At 39.0% G+C, this 15241-nt stretch overlaps 1 protein-coding gene across 1 annotated transcript in view; it reads right to left on the reverse strand.

Moving 5' to 3' along the window:
* The window catches only part of LOC134803070 (zinc finger protein 135-like), a 42019-nt gene extending 26871 nt beyond the window's left edge, over positions 1-15148 (reverse strand). The window contains exons 1-5 of the mRNA XM_063775777.1: positions 14954-15148; positions 14282-14423; positions 13470-13520; positions 6003-6059; positions 4287-4343 (exon numbers count right to left, since the gene is read on the reverse strand). Of these exons, the coding sequence (XP_063631847.1) occupies positions 4287-4343; positions 6003-6059; positions 13470-13520; positions 14282-14423; positions 14954-15091 (445 nt within the window). The 5' untranslated portion in view covers positions 15092-15148. The remainder of the gene's footprint in view (positions 1-4286; positions 4344-6002; positions 6060-13469; positions 13521-14281; positions 14424-14953) is intronic.
* Positions 15149-15241: the final 93 nt, after the last annotated feature.

A 15241-nucleotide genomic window follows, 5' to 3' on the forward strand; every position in this document is an offset into this window, starting at 1 on the left:
CATATTCGTGATGGTTTACTCCGGGCCCAAAATCGACGATCTCCATTTTGTATGAAATTACAAGTATCAGCCTTAATTAATGAGTTAAGTATTGGATCCGTTATGTTCTTGAATGTAAAATTAAAGGCTGCTATTTAACTGATCACCAGATTTAGTAAAATTTAATACCAAAAATAAACTATTTTACCACCCTAAAATAATAAATGATCACCAACATTATGACACCATTTTAATGTGAAATTATTACCAATTGTATTACATTTTACTATCCTATTAAAGGAAATGACACCAAACTAATCATTATTAACGCAAAAATAGTAAATGATTACCAAATTTCAAACCCTATTTTAATGTGAAATGATAACCAAATTTTTACATTTTGCTATCCTATTAAAGAAAATGACACCAAAATAATCATTGTAAACCCAAAAATAGTAAATGACCACCAAAATTATAACTCCATTTTAATGTAAAATTATAACCAAATTTTTAAATCTTGCTATCCTATTAAAGCAAATGACTCCAAAATAATAATTGTAAACCCAAAAATAGTAAATGACCACCAAAATTGTAACCCCATTTTAATTAAAAATGTGCAAATATTTAATATAAGTATCGTTATCCTATTAAATTATTTAATCCACTTCGTCACCTTTTTCTAGTAGCATTTTATTTCTGTAACAGTCGCAGTTCTAACCTAACCTAACCCACTTTTCTAGTAGCATTTCGTTTCTGTAAGGGTCGCAGTTCAAACCTAACCTAACCCACTTTTCAAGTAGCATTTCTTTTTTGTATGGGTCGCAGTTCAAACCTAACCTAACCCACTTTTCTAGTAGCATTTCTTTTCTGTAAGAGTCGCAGTTCAAACCTAACCTAACCCACGTTTCTAGTAGCATTTCTTTTCTGTAAGGGTCGCAGTTCAAACCTAACCTAACCCACTTTTCTAGTAGCATTTCTTTTCTATAAGGGTCGCAGTTCAAACCTAACCTAACCCACTTCTCTAGTAGCATTTCGTTTCTGTAAAGGTCGCAGTTCAAACCTAACCTAACCCACTTTTCTGATAGCAGTTTGGTTCTGTAAGGGTCGCAGTTCAAACCTAACGTAACCCACTTTTCTAGTAGCATTTCGGTTCCATGAGGATCGCAGTTCTAACCTAACCCACTTTTATAGTAGCATTTCGTTTCTGTAAAGGTCGCAGTTCAAACCTAACCTAACCTACTTTTCTAGTACCATTTCGTTTCTGTAAGTGTCGCAGTGCTAACATAACCTAACCCACTTTTCTAGTAGCATTTCGTTTCTGTATGGGTTGCAGTTGAAACCTAACCTAACCCACTTTTCTAGTAGCATTTCGGTTCCGTGAGGATCGCAGTTCTAACCTAACCCACTTTTATGGTAGCATTTCGTTTCTGTAAGTGTCGCAGTGCTAACCTAACCTAACCCACTTAACTGATAGCAGTTCAAACTGATAGCAGTTTAACCTACTTTTCTAGTAGCATAACGAAATGCTACTAGAAAAGTAGGTTAGGTGGGTATGCGGTGCGGGGTACGGGGGGTTGAGCGGGAGGGGCCAGTAATTTTGGCATCAGTTTACTTTATTTGGTAATATGTATACATTTTTTAGTAATCATAGTGGTTTATTTAGGTGAAAATATCGCATGACCAAAGTCTTCAAGATTTGGTGATCATTAATGATTTTTGGTGATCATTCAATATATTTGGTATTTGAATACAATTTGAAGTGCAGTCGCAATTAAAACGGTGGTACTTTTGTATTTTTAGGCCTTATTTTTTTGGTGTTCAGTAATTTATTTTGGTGAGCATGATTTTTTTATTTAGGGTACTTTGTATTCTTTGGTGGTCATTATTTATTTGTAGCCAAAATTAAATGATGTTAAACAACTTCTTCTGCAACGCGACATGCTAAAAACAGCCCAAAAAATTTGGGGCGATAGAGTCGGACCAAGAATAGTCTGCAGCGGATTTGATAGCCCACGCAGTGCAAGTGTCATTTATACGTCATAATTTCATAGAAGTTTGACGTTTAAAATAACACGTGCACTGCGTGAGCTATCAAATCCGCTGCAGACTTTTCATGGACTGACTCTAGAATAAAAATTACACTTTAATAAATAAATATATATACAAGAATTGCTCGTTTAAAGGTATATATGATATGTATAAGGCAAGATTCATATATTGGGTATCATATATTATGTCTTCATCATCAGACCCACTTCATCAAATAGGTGGTTTTCGAGACAAAATACTTGTTGCTAAAGAGACTGCTTACTATCAGGCGGGCCGTATGCTTGTTTGCCACCAACGTTGTATAAAAAATGCAACCAAACTACCATGCATGTCTTTAAAATGTTAGGACCTTCACAAAACAATTCCAGTCATTAAATTCATCTACGACTAGGTAATGTAAGTATAGGGCCTGTCAGACGGACGGGATGGGTCACTATTACTTAATATCGAATGATTCCTGTGTTTTTCTCCATCCGCAAGTACCTACATTAGTATCTCGATGCATACATACAAACATTCATATAGATAGACAGACGGACGGGATGGGTCGCTGTTATTATCGAATTCTTCCTGTATTTTTCTACATCTGTAAGTACATTAGCATCGCAATGCATACATACAGACAAACATACATATAGATATATAGACAGACAGACGGCCGGTAGGAGTCGCTGATATTTAATATGGAATGCTTTCTGTATTTTTCTACAAAGCAAGCTACCAAGCTTCCTGCAAGTAAAGTACATTAGTACCTATCTCAATGCATACACACATCAAATATATATATATAACTAGCTTTTGCCCCGCGACTTCGTCTGCGTGGAATTAGTGACAGCGGCTAAAGTAAGTATAGCGCTTGGCTTGGATAATGCTAATAGCAATCATTCAATTCGCGCATTGCTTACTTCAACTATTAGGCAATTCATTAACTCTTTCAATTCCACCCCCCTTTGCACTCTCTTCAGGGATGATTTTCGACATTAAATTATCCTACGTCCTTCCCTCAACTATCCCTATACCAAATTTCAACTATATCGGTTCAGCGGCTTAAGCGTAAAGAGGTAACAGACGGACAGACAGACACACTTTCGCCTTTATAATTAGTATGGATAGATAGGTGACAGATAGACGGACAGACGGACGGTGGGGGCACTGTTAATATCAAATGTTTCCTGTATTTTTTTTCTATGTTCTTCAAGCGTAATAGCATACTAATGCAGACATTGAAACACACAAACACATATAGCACATTTTTTTCAAGATCGCTTACCTTCTTGCTAATGCTAAAATAAGTTTTTTTGGCAAAAATTGCATTTTTGGTACAAGCTTTTATCGCTGACTGTACTTTTCTTACGACAAACAACTAATACTCATCGTTGTTTCATCACAGAGTTCCTATGGCCACCTCCTGTCTCCATCATCAGATCAGTTCGACGGTACCATATTATTGTATTGTCATCAGAACTACATACAGCTGCCAATTTTCATGACGCTACGATCCTTGGAAGATGGTTAAATTAGTTACCTTAGATTCCATTACATAGTTACATACAGGTCGACCTAATAAAAGCTTGGTAAAAACGAACTATAGAAAGACATTAGACAGACAGACGGACATACTGACGGTAGGGGTCACTGTTAATACTCGTATCGAATGTTTCCTGTATTTTTCTATGCTTTACAAGCACAATAGCATATGTATGCATAGGACTGATTACAGAGCTTCAAGTATTCGGTAGTCACCTAATTGCTAGAATTGGTGTTAGGTAAAGTTAGCACAGCAAACCGTGCTTTCGGGGCCGCCAGTAGCAGTGCGTTCTTACAACTTCAGACTGTATAATTTGGTTATTTTTGCAATTTATATAGGTACGCACATTTCGATGAGATTTTCGCAAAATGTGACAATGACACTTAATGTCTTGGTACCTAACGTCAAATTTAACAAATTATATTTTATAATCTATGAAATTGGTCACATCTTAAACTTAGCGCCATCTGACAAGACTAATTGTCAATAATTGGCTGGGTAAAAAGCTACGCTAACGTGGTGAACGCATGTGAATTCTAAACGCCAAACGCAAATCGAAAAGGACGTAACTCCACAAAAAAGAACTACTAGGGTCATCTAGTGAACTGAGAGCAATTTAAATTGTCAGCTACAAAAGTTACTTTGACAATCCGCCTCTATACCCTCTATACTCTCTGGTAGTGGTTAACGGCGACTATGTATATGAGACGTAGTAAGAGCATGTACTTACGTAAACAAGGTTCAGCACACAGCTCCTCTTCAGTCGGCTGGAACCCTGGTTCCTCGACTGAAAAAGATTACGTACCTATTATTACATATACCTACCTATTACATCTAACCTTACCAAAAGTAGTTAACATTACACACTTGGTTAAACATCATACATTAAGGGCCAGTTGCACCAACCACATTTGACGGCGCGCCCCGGCCCTTTACTATGAAACTTTCCATACATAAAAATTTTGCGAACTCTTTAACGATACGAACAGTTTGGTGCAACCGACCCTTAGTAAGTCATAAAATCACTACACCTTTTAAAACTAAGTCCCTCGCGTCTGTCTGTCTGTATGTTCGCGATAAACTAGTAAACTTTGGAACGGATTTTCATGCGGTTTTCACCTATCAATAGAGTGATTCTTGAGAAAGGTTTGGGTGTATTGTTAAGGTCGCTAGTATACTTGTTGAATCTAACAAACCTTTGATAATAGTTTGTCCCTTTCCGTCATTTTAATATTTCTGTTTGTTAGAAACATAGGTACAAACTTTAACACTGATTTTTAAGAGATTGCTAAGTTTTAGGAAAAAGTGGTAACCGTGTAAATAAATATACATTATAATACAGGCTGTTTTATCGCTATAGAGCAACGAATTCAAACAAAATAGCCTTTAAGAGGGGGCATCCCACCCAAGAAATTACGAAGAAACAAAAGATTAGGCGCGCCGCGCGAAACTTGCGACGGAAGATTTTGGATTCACGCGGGTGTTGACGTTTTTCATCAATATCTCTGAAAGAATACTTCTGTATGAAAATTTTTCACTCAAATCCCTCGGCTATATCACTAGCTATTTTAAACTGAAATTATACTACAAATACAAATAATTTATTGAAAAAAGTATTGTACAGTGGTTCTTAAAGATTAACCCCCTTATTCATAAACGTTTACTAAAGTTGACAAGCCGATAATAATCGTTTGTCCCTTTCCATCATGCCAATACGTCGGAAGGGGACAAACGATTATTATCGGCTCGTCAACTTTAGTAAACGTTTATGAATAAGGGGGTAAGAATTGTTATTAGGGAAAAGTAGTTAACAAATGCCTGAACTAGGATTGCCTGTATTTCAGGCAGCAAAGGACATTTTTTTGTTAAATTATTTAAAATAAAAACTGCAATCTTGCGTTAGCCCCCTCTTAAGTGAAACCAGACTAAAACGAAATGAAATAAAAGTAATCCAGTGAAATTGTAGAATTTTGTAACGTGGCTCTTCTGCGTCGAATCCGGTAGTTCTGATTTTTTGCAGACTTATTTATGATGTTGGCCCAATTAATAATCCAAGTTTGTGACCTCGTACCTCGAGCGCCGAACGCAACTTTGTCAAAAATCGAAAAACCTGCGAAAATTTCGGTTTTTGTTTAATTTTGGGCGATTCTAACCCTAAAGGACTAGTTTTTCATAGTACCTTCCTTAGACGTTTTTAAATAAGACTAAATTTGCTACAATACGAGGCTAGAAGTGTCTCTGTAGATTGAATAGTTTCCGAGATAAAGGCTTTCAAAATTTAGATTTTTCTGAAATTGTGCTCGTAAGCTAAGTGAGCGCAGTGAGTATGCACTTTTGACTCAGGCGATGCCGCTTGGCACGATTGTTCCTACCGGATTTGACGCAAACGCTAAATGTTTAATTTTACTGTATTAAAGTGAACATAACAATACATGTATAAACTTACTAAGGGAAGGCTCGTGACAAATTCCATCTCCATGCGTTAGGCCCACAGATTCTTCGTCTAATAACAAAACACATAGTATTAAAATTTAAACACTGTAACTCTGAATAATAGTTATTTGTTTTACATGGGGGCAAAGTTGTTGTTCAACTTCTTGTGCTACTATTCCAGAATGAGCAAGCAATCAATTCCAAAATTAAACCACAAGCGTAGAGAGTGCTTCGAAATCGGGAATCTTGAGTTTTGCGAGGGTTAAACAAACTGTGCGACTGAGTTAACAATATTTTTTTCACAATACCAATGCAACAAAGTTTTTGAAGAATAAAGAAAACTGATATAGTGAAAATAAAAGTTACACCTCTAACCTTAATTAAATCAAAGATTTCTTTAACATAGTACTTTAAACATGGCTGGTCTCTTTAATGCTGATTATTACAAAATATATAAAAGTGATATATTGACTTCAAAAATATGGTTTTTGAAGATTATTGAATGCTTATTTATGTAAATAGAACCGTTTTTCCCCCGAAGGGTAAAAAACGGATATTTAGGTTCCTGCCGAAGCTTGAACCACATATGAGATTACACCCTTGTAACTCAGCCCTAATCTAGCGAATTCATCAACTAGTAGCGCCATCTATCGCACTACTCAAGTACTAATGTCGCCCGGTTGCCAGCGCTCGGCTGCTTGCTCTCCAGTACCATATAAGCCGGCAAGGCCCTTAGCGGTGGTTCAAGCTTCGGCAGGAACCTAAATATCCGTTTTTTACCCTTCGGGGGAAAAACGGTTCTATTTAGGTGTCCGTGCCTTTGCTTGAACCACATATGAGACGTGTTTAAACCTCTGCCGGCGCTGGCCCGGGCGTACTGTGACTAATAATATTTATATTTATGCGAAAATCACATTAATAAGAATATGGCCTTGAAATTTATTCCATACTGATCTACTAAAGAATTGTTTGCGTCAAACCTGAACTATATTTTCCTTATTTGTAATTATCGATAGATGAGATAATCGTTAGCACTGATTGGCAACATAAGTTATGCATTGTGACTGTTAACTACTTAACTTTTTATATAAAACAAAACTGTGTGTCTATTAATTGATAAACTTTCCCTAAAATGATCATTAAAGACATAAGTAGGTAAGTACTTGTAGGTTGTACAATTTTAAGTGTAACCACTATCTGAAGTAGTAGTTCTGATGCATGTAACGTGAACCTCATCAAGTGAGTTTTACATTAACTCCGTCCAGACTACCTCTGATGTTTTCCTTACAACAGCCCACTATATAGGTGATAAAAGGTTTTGATGTATGAAATAATGATACTATGTATTCTACAAAAATAAAACAAAATACTACTTATCTATATACTGCTTAACACAAATATAGCACTGCTGGCCCCATCCAAAAACTGTTTTGTAACTAATTGGAAGAGCTTAGGTTCTCTCTGATTTATCGTATTTTCCAACAATTTAATGAAAATTGGTAAGTTGCATCATAGGTCAGATGTAATGAAATATGTATTTTAATGTGGAAGAATAACCAAATATTGGTATAGGTACCCACTAGAGTACGATATTGATATTATTTAGATACTAAAGGCGTATCCAGACGAGTCAATTTTCGCTAATCTGATTAAATTGTCCGATCGAATCAGGCCGTGCGGACGCAATACGCCAATTTTCCTCGCCGAATTCAACCGCCGATTATGACCGATATTAACGATAAAATGGAGTGCGGACGCAAGAATATCAATTTGTGACGCCAGTATTTTCGTTTCCTGATCAAATCGGTCGATTTGATCACCACGTCTGGAATCCACTTCATAGTTACTGACTAGGTATACCAGCTTTATTTGTTCATAGCTCATTACATAAGGACAACATATTCCGAAAATGTGTTGAAAATTATAAACGTAATGTGTTTATTTGTGGAAGCAATTGAAATTTATTTCGAATCGAGTACTCCTCTGCCTGAAAGTAGCGTACGAAAGTGAAGAATAATACAACACTTCATGATTTAATGTATGCGTTACTAACTAGTAACAACTCTCAACTACCTAGCAGTAGTTTCAACTGAGGCGATAATACATCCTTCCTTACTGATTGGTTTTAGGTGAGGTGCTTTAAGAACAACCATAAATAAATACCACAAATACTAACAACCATAGTAAACCATGAGTAGCTATTTATTTCTTACATGGAACGGTAGGTTCCTACCTATTTTAAGTGTAACTATCAATGACCTTTTATTAATGTAGACGTGTGACGTTCATAGTTGACAAAATTAAAATTTTGATCCAACGATTGTGACAACTTGACACGTTAGCGTCACCCATACGACTAACTCAATAGGTTCCGTAACCTATATTTAATGGCTCACGACCGTACCATATGAACCATATCTACCTCATTTTACTTACATCTATGGTAACTATACTGCTAAATTGACTACTCCCCACAGATAACTGACAACATGCCATTTAGGCTGGTGCCGGGTCAACCAGGCTTATATTATTTATATGCTTGTCTTGTCAGTCATGCATGCGAATGCGAATGTAACAAATGAAAAGAATCACTGACACGCAGGTGACAATCGTATGGAATGATTGTGAATTTAAAGCGATGCTGACAACTCCAGTTGTTGTGGATGACATCTCTCCATGATATTGTGTGATTTGTGTGTTGACTGAAGATGACGACTACAAAGTAGAATATTTTAGAAGATTTTTTAGTCTGCGAATCATTCCAATGCCTTCACCTATAATTTTTAGGTTTGTAGTTTTAGGTCGTTTAATGTTCACTTTTTCTGGTGGCGAGCTGATTCCCAAACTGAAGATTTTTTGGTTCGCGCGGTGGTAATGGATTGTACGATGCTTTATTGTTAGACTTAGCACACTTTGTAAGTTTTTAATCCTTTCCTATACCTACATACGGTCTTCTAATAAGAGTGTAAATACCTCTTGACTGACGATGGAATACTCTTTAAATAAGAGTAGAGGAGGTGGACCAGTACCATCTTTACCATAAGGGCACACGGGGCCCGTGCCTAGGGCCCCACCGTCCGGGGGCCCCGAATGACAGACAAAAGCAGTATATTTGATTACCCATAGTGAATAGATGATCATATTAGAAAAATGTTAGTTTAATTCGCTTTCTTTACTTTCATAAAGGGCCGCAAATTCTTATGTGCCCCAGGGCCCCAGCATATTTTAAGACGGCCCTGAGGTGGATATATGCACTTTAAATTGTAGTATAACCTATTAAAACCAATTGCGAAACTTTCGTACCACCCAGACAAATCAAAACATTATTATTATTTGTATATGGTCAGAACGAGTAAGTTCTTGGCATATATCATTGCAGTGGTACAAACCACGGGTCAAGCCTCATGTGTCATAGCCTAAGCCCTCTCGCGAGTGAGAGGAGGCCTGTGCCCAGCAGTGGGACGTACCTATATAGGCCGAATTATTATTATTAAATTGTACTTTTGATTAGAAATTTTTGCAATACAAGGACGTTGTATGTTGTTTATTGACTTATTGTGCAATTAAGTTGTGTATCAGTTGAATTTAGACTGTTTTCATTATCTTGAGGGAACCCTAGGGCTAATTAGGCATCATGATGTCCACAAATAAACAATTATTTGATGATCTAAGCCAGTGGTGGGCAAACTTTCTTCATAGGGGGCCAGAAAGTTTAGAAAATTTAAGTGGAGGGCCAGAATTGTAGCCAAAATTTATTTTGATTTGTGATAAATTGATAATCGTGGGCCAATGCCATATACGAATTATTTCATAGGACCGGCGGCGGGCCGGAGATGGCCCGCGGGCCGTACTTTGCCCACCACTGATCTAAGCTTTTATGCGACATATTATATTTGTCATTACCTAGATGTAATGCTGATATATGTCTACTGACATCTCATAGATACCTACTGTATTTATTAATGATGTAAGCATATAATAATGAATATATAAATATATGAATTGTAGTTGTCTTCACAACTAATGCTCTAATTCGATTAGCAGCGCATCTGCCCTATAACGGTAGGTATAAATGAAGGGTACTACACCCAGTACACCTATCCAACAACTCTACTTGATTGAATTAACGATGTTGTATAAAATTACATGCCCTACGAGACCTGTTTCAATAGTATGCTGTAAAACCTGGACTACTACGTTTCAGCTAAGCTTGTAGTACTCAGATCTGGCAATAACAGCAGAGTAAGTAAGTGTTGATTTTCAGAGTATATTGCAGTCTTTATTTGACCGGCGACCAAATTTGTAGTTGTGAGTCACTACAAGGATCATATTTCACTTAGATCTTGCGTGATTGTTTGATGATGATGAGCGTGCTAACAGTAGTATCACATGCCTCTGATTCCGTTTATTTGGGAGGAGAAGGATGTCCTATTTCGGGTATTCCTGTGAAAATATTACATATCTTCATTAAAGGTTGCATTTTGCCTAAACCACCGTAACTTGTAATTCTTTTACAAAATCATGTGAGTACTTCTTTATCTACAAAGGAAACCTCTCATCGGAAAACGAAAGAAGGGTATTTCTGACCCGTGTTCTTTCAGAATCAGGTATCTGCTATCAGTGACTGCCTATTTTGACTGAATATTTTCTAAATATTACGCATACGTATGCTGTACGTTTACATACGTTGTACGTTTGTATATATGTACATATAATGGCTTGCCCCGCAATCCACATGGTTTCAAGGATTCTGAAGTGATTTCATTTAATAAAAAATTACAATCATCGTTTAGATGCAAAGCCGTGGACCGTCGCTGTTGGTTCGACGGTTTAGTTCCCTTAGTCGGCTTCACCTCTAATTTAATTCGTTATTTATTTACATAGCTTGGAGGGGCGCTTCATCATACATAGGTATAACGTTTACCACTAAAGAAATCGATGTTTAACCTCCTATTGATCAATCATGGGTAACAACGGGGATTGCCGTACTAAATTAACATTGTACTAGTTGGTCCTTTTAGTCATTCTTTGAAAGGACCTCCTACAAATACCGTCTGTTTCCGATAGTTATACCACTAGTTCATGTTTGCGGTCAACGTTTTATGATGCATGATTGTTATACTAACGGCAGGTCGATTGACAACCCGCTGCTTAGATAATCTTCCAAAGTGGAGCTTATTACTTACAGCATTTGAACCTGATTGCACAAGTTTCTACCTGACTGATATGTAAGGAGCATTATAAATACTTTTGTCAGTTCGATCTCTTGAACGGAATGTGATGGAAGGTAGAGTTGCTGTTTTCTACGTGTTACTCTTAGTTCAGTGGTCCCTGTTTCACAGCTACTTAGTAGACGATTTAAAGTAAGTATAGATAATTTCTAGACTATAGCGCAAAGATTTTTCTTTGTGACAGGCCGCTATGTTGTAGCTAATGGTCAATATTTGGAGTCACTATCCACCTGACTAGTCATTCATCATTCTAAAGAGGGATTAAGTGCGATGATTTTCCACTCATATCATAAACCCTTTATTCTTTTCAGGTTTAGAGCTGCAGTAAAGGGCTATCTTTTGTTGGCCTATGACAGAGCCGTAAATGAATTGGCATTATACGTGTATTGGTAATCCTATTCAGAAGAGAGAAAGTTTTAATCTTCTTTCGTTCTTTAAAACTATTGTCGATTTTCTTGCCTCCCCCTCTCTCTTTTTGGTATAGGATCTAGTTGGGCAAAGTATAACACAAGGTTTTCCACTGTGTACTTTTCCCTTTTCACAGCTTCTTAACTGGTATTTTTAATTGCCAATTGGTCATACAGTTTAGGATCATCAGAATGTATATTTTTGGGGTGTTTGGTATCCCCCCGGCAATTGTTTGTTATCGACCAAGACCAACATTTGTGCACGACTAAGACGGAAATCTTCCTTTTTCCCGGCGGGTTGAGACAGTTACTGTAACTGCATTTCGTTATCAATTTCGCGCCAAACCCGCTAATAGAAATTCTGAAAAACACCATTCGGCCGGCTACAATGATGATGACGTCTAATAACTGGGTTCGCACATTAGTTCATGACTATGCAGATCTTAAATACGAGCCCGACCGACTTAACGCGACGTTGTCGTCTCACAGGATGACGTCTTATCGTTTTACACGCAATGACGCTTGCGGTCCTACGGGACGAAGCCATGTGCCATTTACACCCGTAGTCTTTTTATGACGATAGCTATAGGAGCTCACTTAGTCTCATCGCTGGGCCACGGACACCGAGCGGAATGTCACAAGGTCTTCTAACGAGACGATGCTCTTTATCTTACAAGACGCTGCCATGTACGTCTGTCAGGACGATGCCATGTACTGTCACGGGAAGACGCCATGCCGTCTCATGAGACGACGCCATGTCTTCTCACGAGTCACGGGACTACGCCATGTCGTCTCACGGGACGACGCCATGTCGCCTCAGGGGACGACGCTTGTCGTCTCACGGGACGACGCCATGTCGTCTCACGGAACGACGGTTGTCGTCTCACGGGACGACGCCATGTCGCCTCACGGGACGACGCTTGTCGTCTCACGGGACGACGCCATGTCGCCTCACGGGGCGACGCCTGTCGTCTCACGGGACGACGCCTGTCGTCTCACGGGACGACGCCTGTCGTCTCACGGGACGACGCCATGTCGTCTCACGGGACGACACCTGTCGTCTCACGGGACGACGCCTGTCGTCTCACTGGACGACGCCATGTCGTCTCACGGGACGACGCCATGAGGCGTAAGTTCCCGTACTTTTTATGACGGTGCCTGTAGGAAGGTCACTGCGTCTCGTCGCTGGGCCATGGGCACCGAGCGGAATGTGAAATTTCTCGATCTTCTACGACGCCATCTCGTCTCACGGGACGACGCCATGAGGCGTAAGTTCCCGTACTTTTTATGACGGTGCCTGTAGGAAGGTCACTGCGTCTCGTCGCTGGGCCATGGGCACCGAGCGGAATGTGAAATTTCTCGATCTTCTAAACTTGCTTTGTACACGTGTTGCTCGGCTGAGTTACAAAAGCGTACTGTAGAGCAAGCAGCCGAGCGCTGGCAACCGGGCGACATTAGTACTTGAGTAGTGCGATAGATGGCGCTACTAGTTGATGAATTCGCTAGATTAGGGCTGAGTTACAAGGGTGTAATCTCATATGTGGTTCAAGCAAAGGCACGGACACCTAAATAGACAAATTAACAAAGGGTACCAAATATTATTTTCACATAGACTATTAAGATAAGACTCAGTCTTCTTCTCTCTTGTTCCCTTGGGGCTGAGAATTGTGACCAATAAGGTCCCAGCGCGTAACATGTTTGAGGGTCCAGCGGGCTGCCCTCTGCATGGCCTCCTACCGGTGTTTCACTGCACTGCTCGACTATAAGATTCAGTAGCTGCTCTTACAAATAGATTGTCTTATTGGGTACTGATCAAAGATAAATAAAATAGTCAACACTTACGTAATGATACTACATCACGCGCAGCATCTTCAATCGCCATTTCCATGAGCCCTAAACCAAACACAAACATATTAGTACTAGTAATACTAGTTAGTTGAAAAATTGACCCTAAGATTGGTAAACCCTGATTCAAAGATTGTAAAAAGTGTAGTCTACTAAGTGTAGCTGATTGGTGTCGCGGGTGGTCACTGGTATACTGTCGCTCGTCTGTAAGGGCCCTAATTGCTGTCAGTCATGTTCATATCATAAATCTTGTATACTTAACATCTAATTTATACATATTAGTCATTTGAGCCTGACCAGTAATCTATATCAGCGGTTCTTAACCTTTTTCCATCCACGGACCCCTAGGAAATCAAGCACAAGTCCAAGGACCCCTTAATAAAAAAAAAAAAAACAGCAATACATTTCAGACTGGTGAGAATAGGTTCACTGCGGCGGACCCCCATACATATACTGGGACCACAGCTTAAGAAACACTGATCTATATTATCAATAAAGTATGCATATGAGTACTCGTAGGGGAATATTTACTATGATAATGTTACGCCTCCTCTCCAACTAACTTTGAGGTTCATTTTCATTTTCCTCACATTATCCCGGCATTTTGCCAAGGCTCATGTGAGCCTGGGGTCCGCTTGACAACTAATCCCGAGAATTGGCATAGGCACTAGTTTTTACGAAAGCGACTGCCATCTGACCTTCCAACCCAGAGGGTAAACTAGGCCTTGTTACAAGTCACAAGAACCAAAAAAATTATTCTTGATCCCTGAAGTCTATCTAGCTTGATACCAATAAAGCTCGGTATATACCTTTGACACTTTGTTCTCTCTCCAACCTCTCTTGCAGCTTGGCCTGACTGCGTTGCACAAGCATTTTGAAGTGGCATGCATCCCGCAAGCGCTCTACACATGCCTCACAGATACCACTCTTCCCATCACTGCCAGGTATTAGCTGCAACATATTAATAAATCATAAGAAAGCTTAAAGCCCAACCTTAGGCATCCTCTAATAATATTTTAAAGAAAATAATATAGAACCTATTAATTGGAGTAACAATAGAAGTATGCTATTTAGACTATTTACCATCTATTTACTAATTCAAACAAAAACTGCAGTAGGTACAGATTAGGAAATAATTAACAATCATCATCATCATATCAGCCAGAGGACGTCCACTGCTGGACATAGGCCTCCCCCAAAGAATGCCACAATGACCGGTCTTGCGCCACCCGCATCCCGCGACCTTTACCAGGTCGTCAGTCCACCTTGTGGGGGGTCTACCCACGCTGCGCCTTCCGGTACGATGATTAACAAACTGGTCACATAACTCAATCTGGGTTGTAGATTAGAATAACACAATAACTACTTTCCTTCCCTGAATCCATTCCCTATAGGAGTGATATAGAGGTCGGAATCGGAAGTTTTTATGAGACTGCTATAATCAAATCTATGATTAGAACTTAGACTGTATGGAAACTTACGTCAATTAGAAAGCACGCTTGGAGCATGATAGAGTATGTCTCCGTTATTCCGAGACAGGAGTACGGCGTCATCATATCTCTCGCCGCAGGGCGCAACAGACAGCAGTGACACTCATTTGTTGATTCCATTTCATTCATAAATATTGAAAAAACACGGCTGAAAAATACACCTGACCCTATAAATAAAACAAGTTAAACAAGTGCAACTGTCAGTGTCAACGACCGAGAGACGCCTGCGCAGTGTTGCCAGGGCTCTGGAGTCATAAGTTACGTTTCGTTTCCCTAAAA

Source organism: Cydia splendana, chromosome 26 (assembly GCF_910591565.1).
Source record: "Cydia splendana chromosome 26, ilCydSple1.2, whole genome shotgun sequence".
NCBI lineage: Eukaryota > Metazoa > Arthropoda > Insecta > Lepidoptera > Tortricidae > Cydia > Cydia splendana.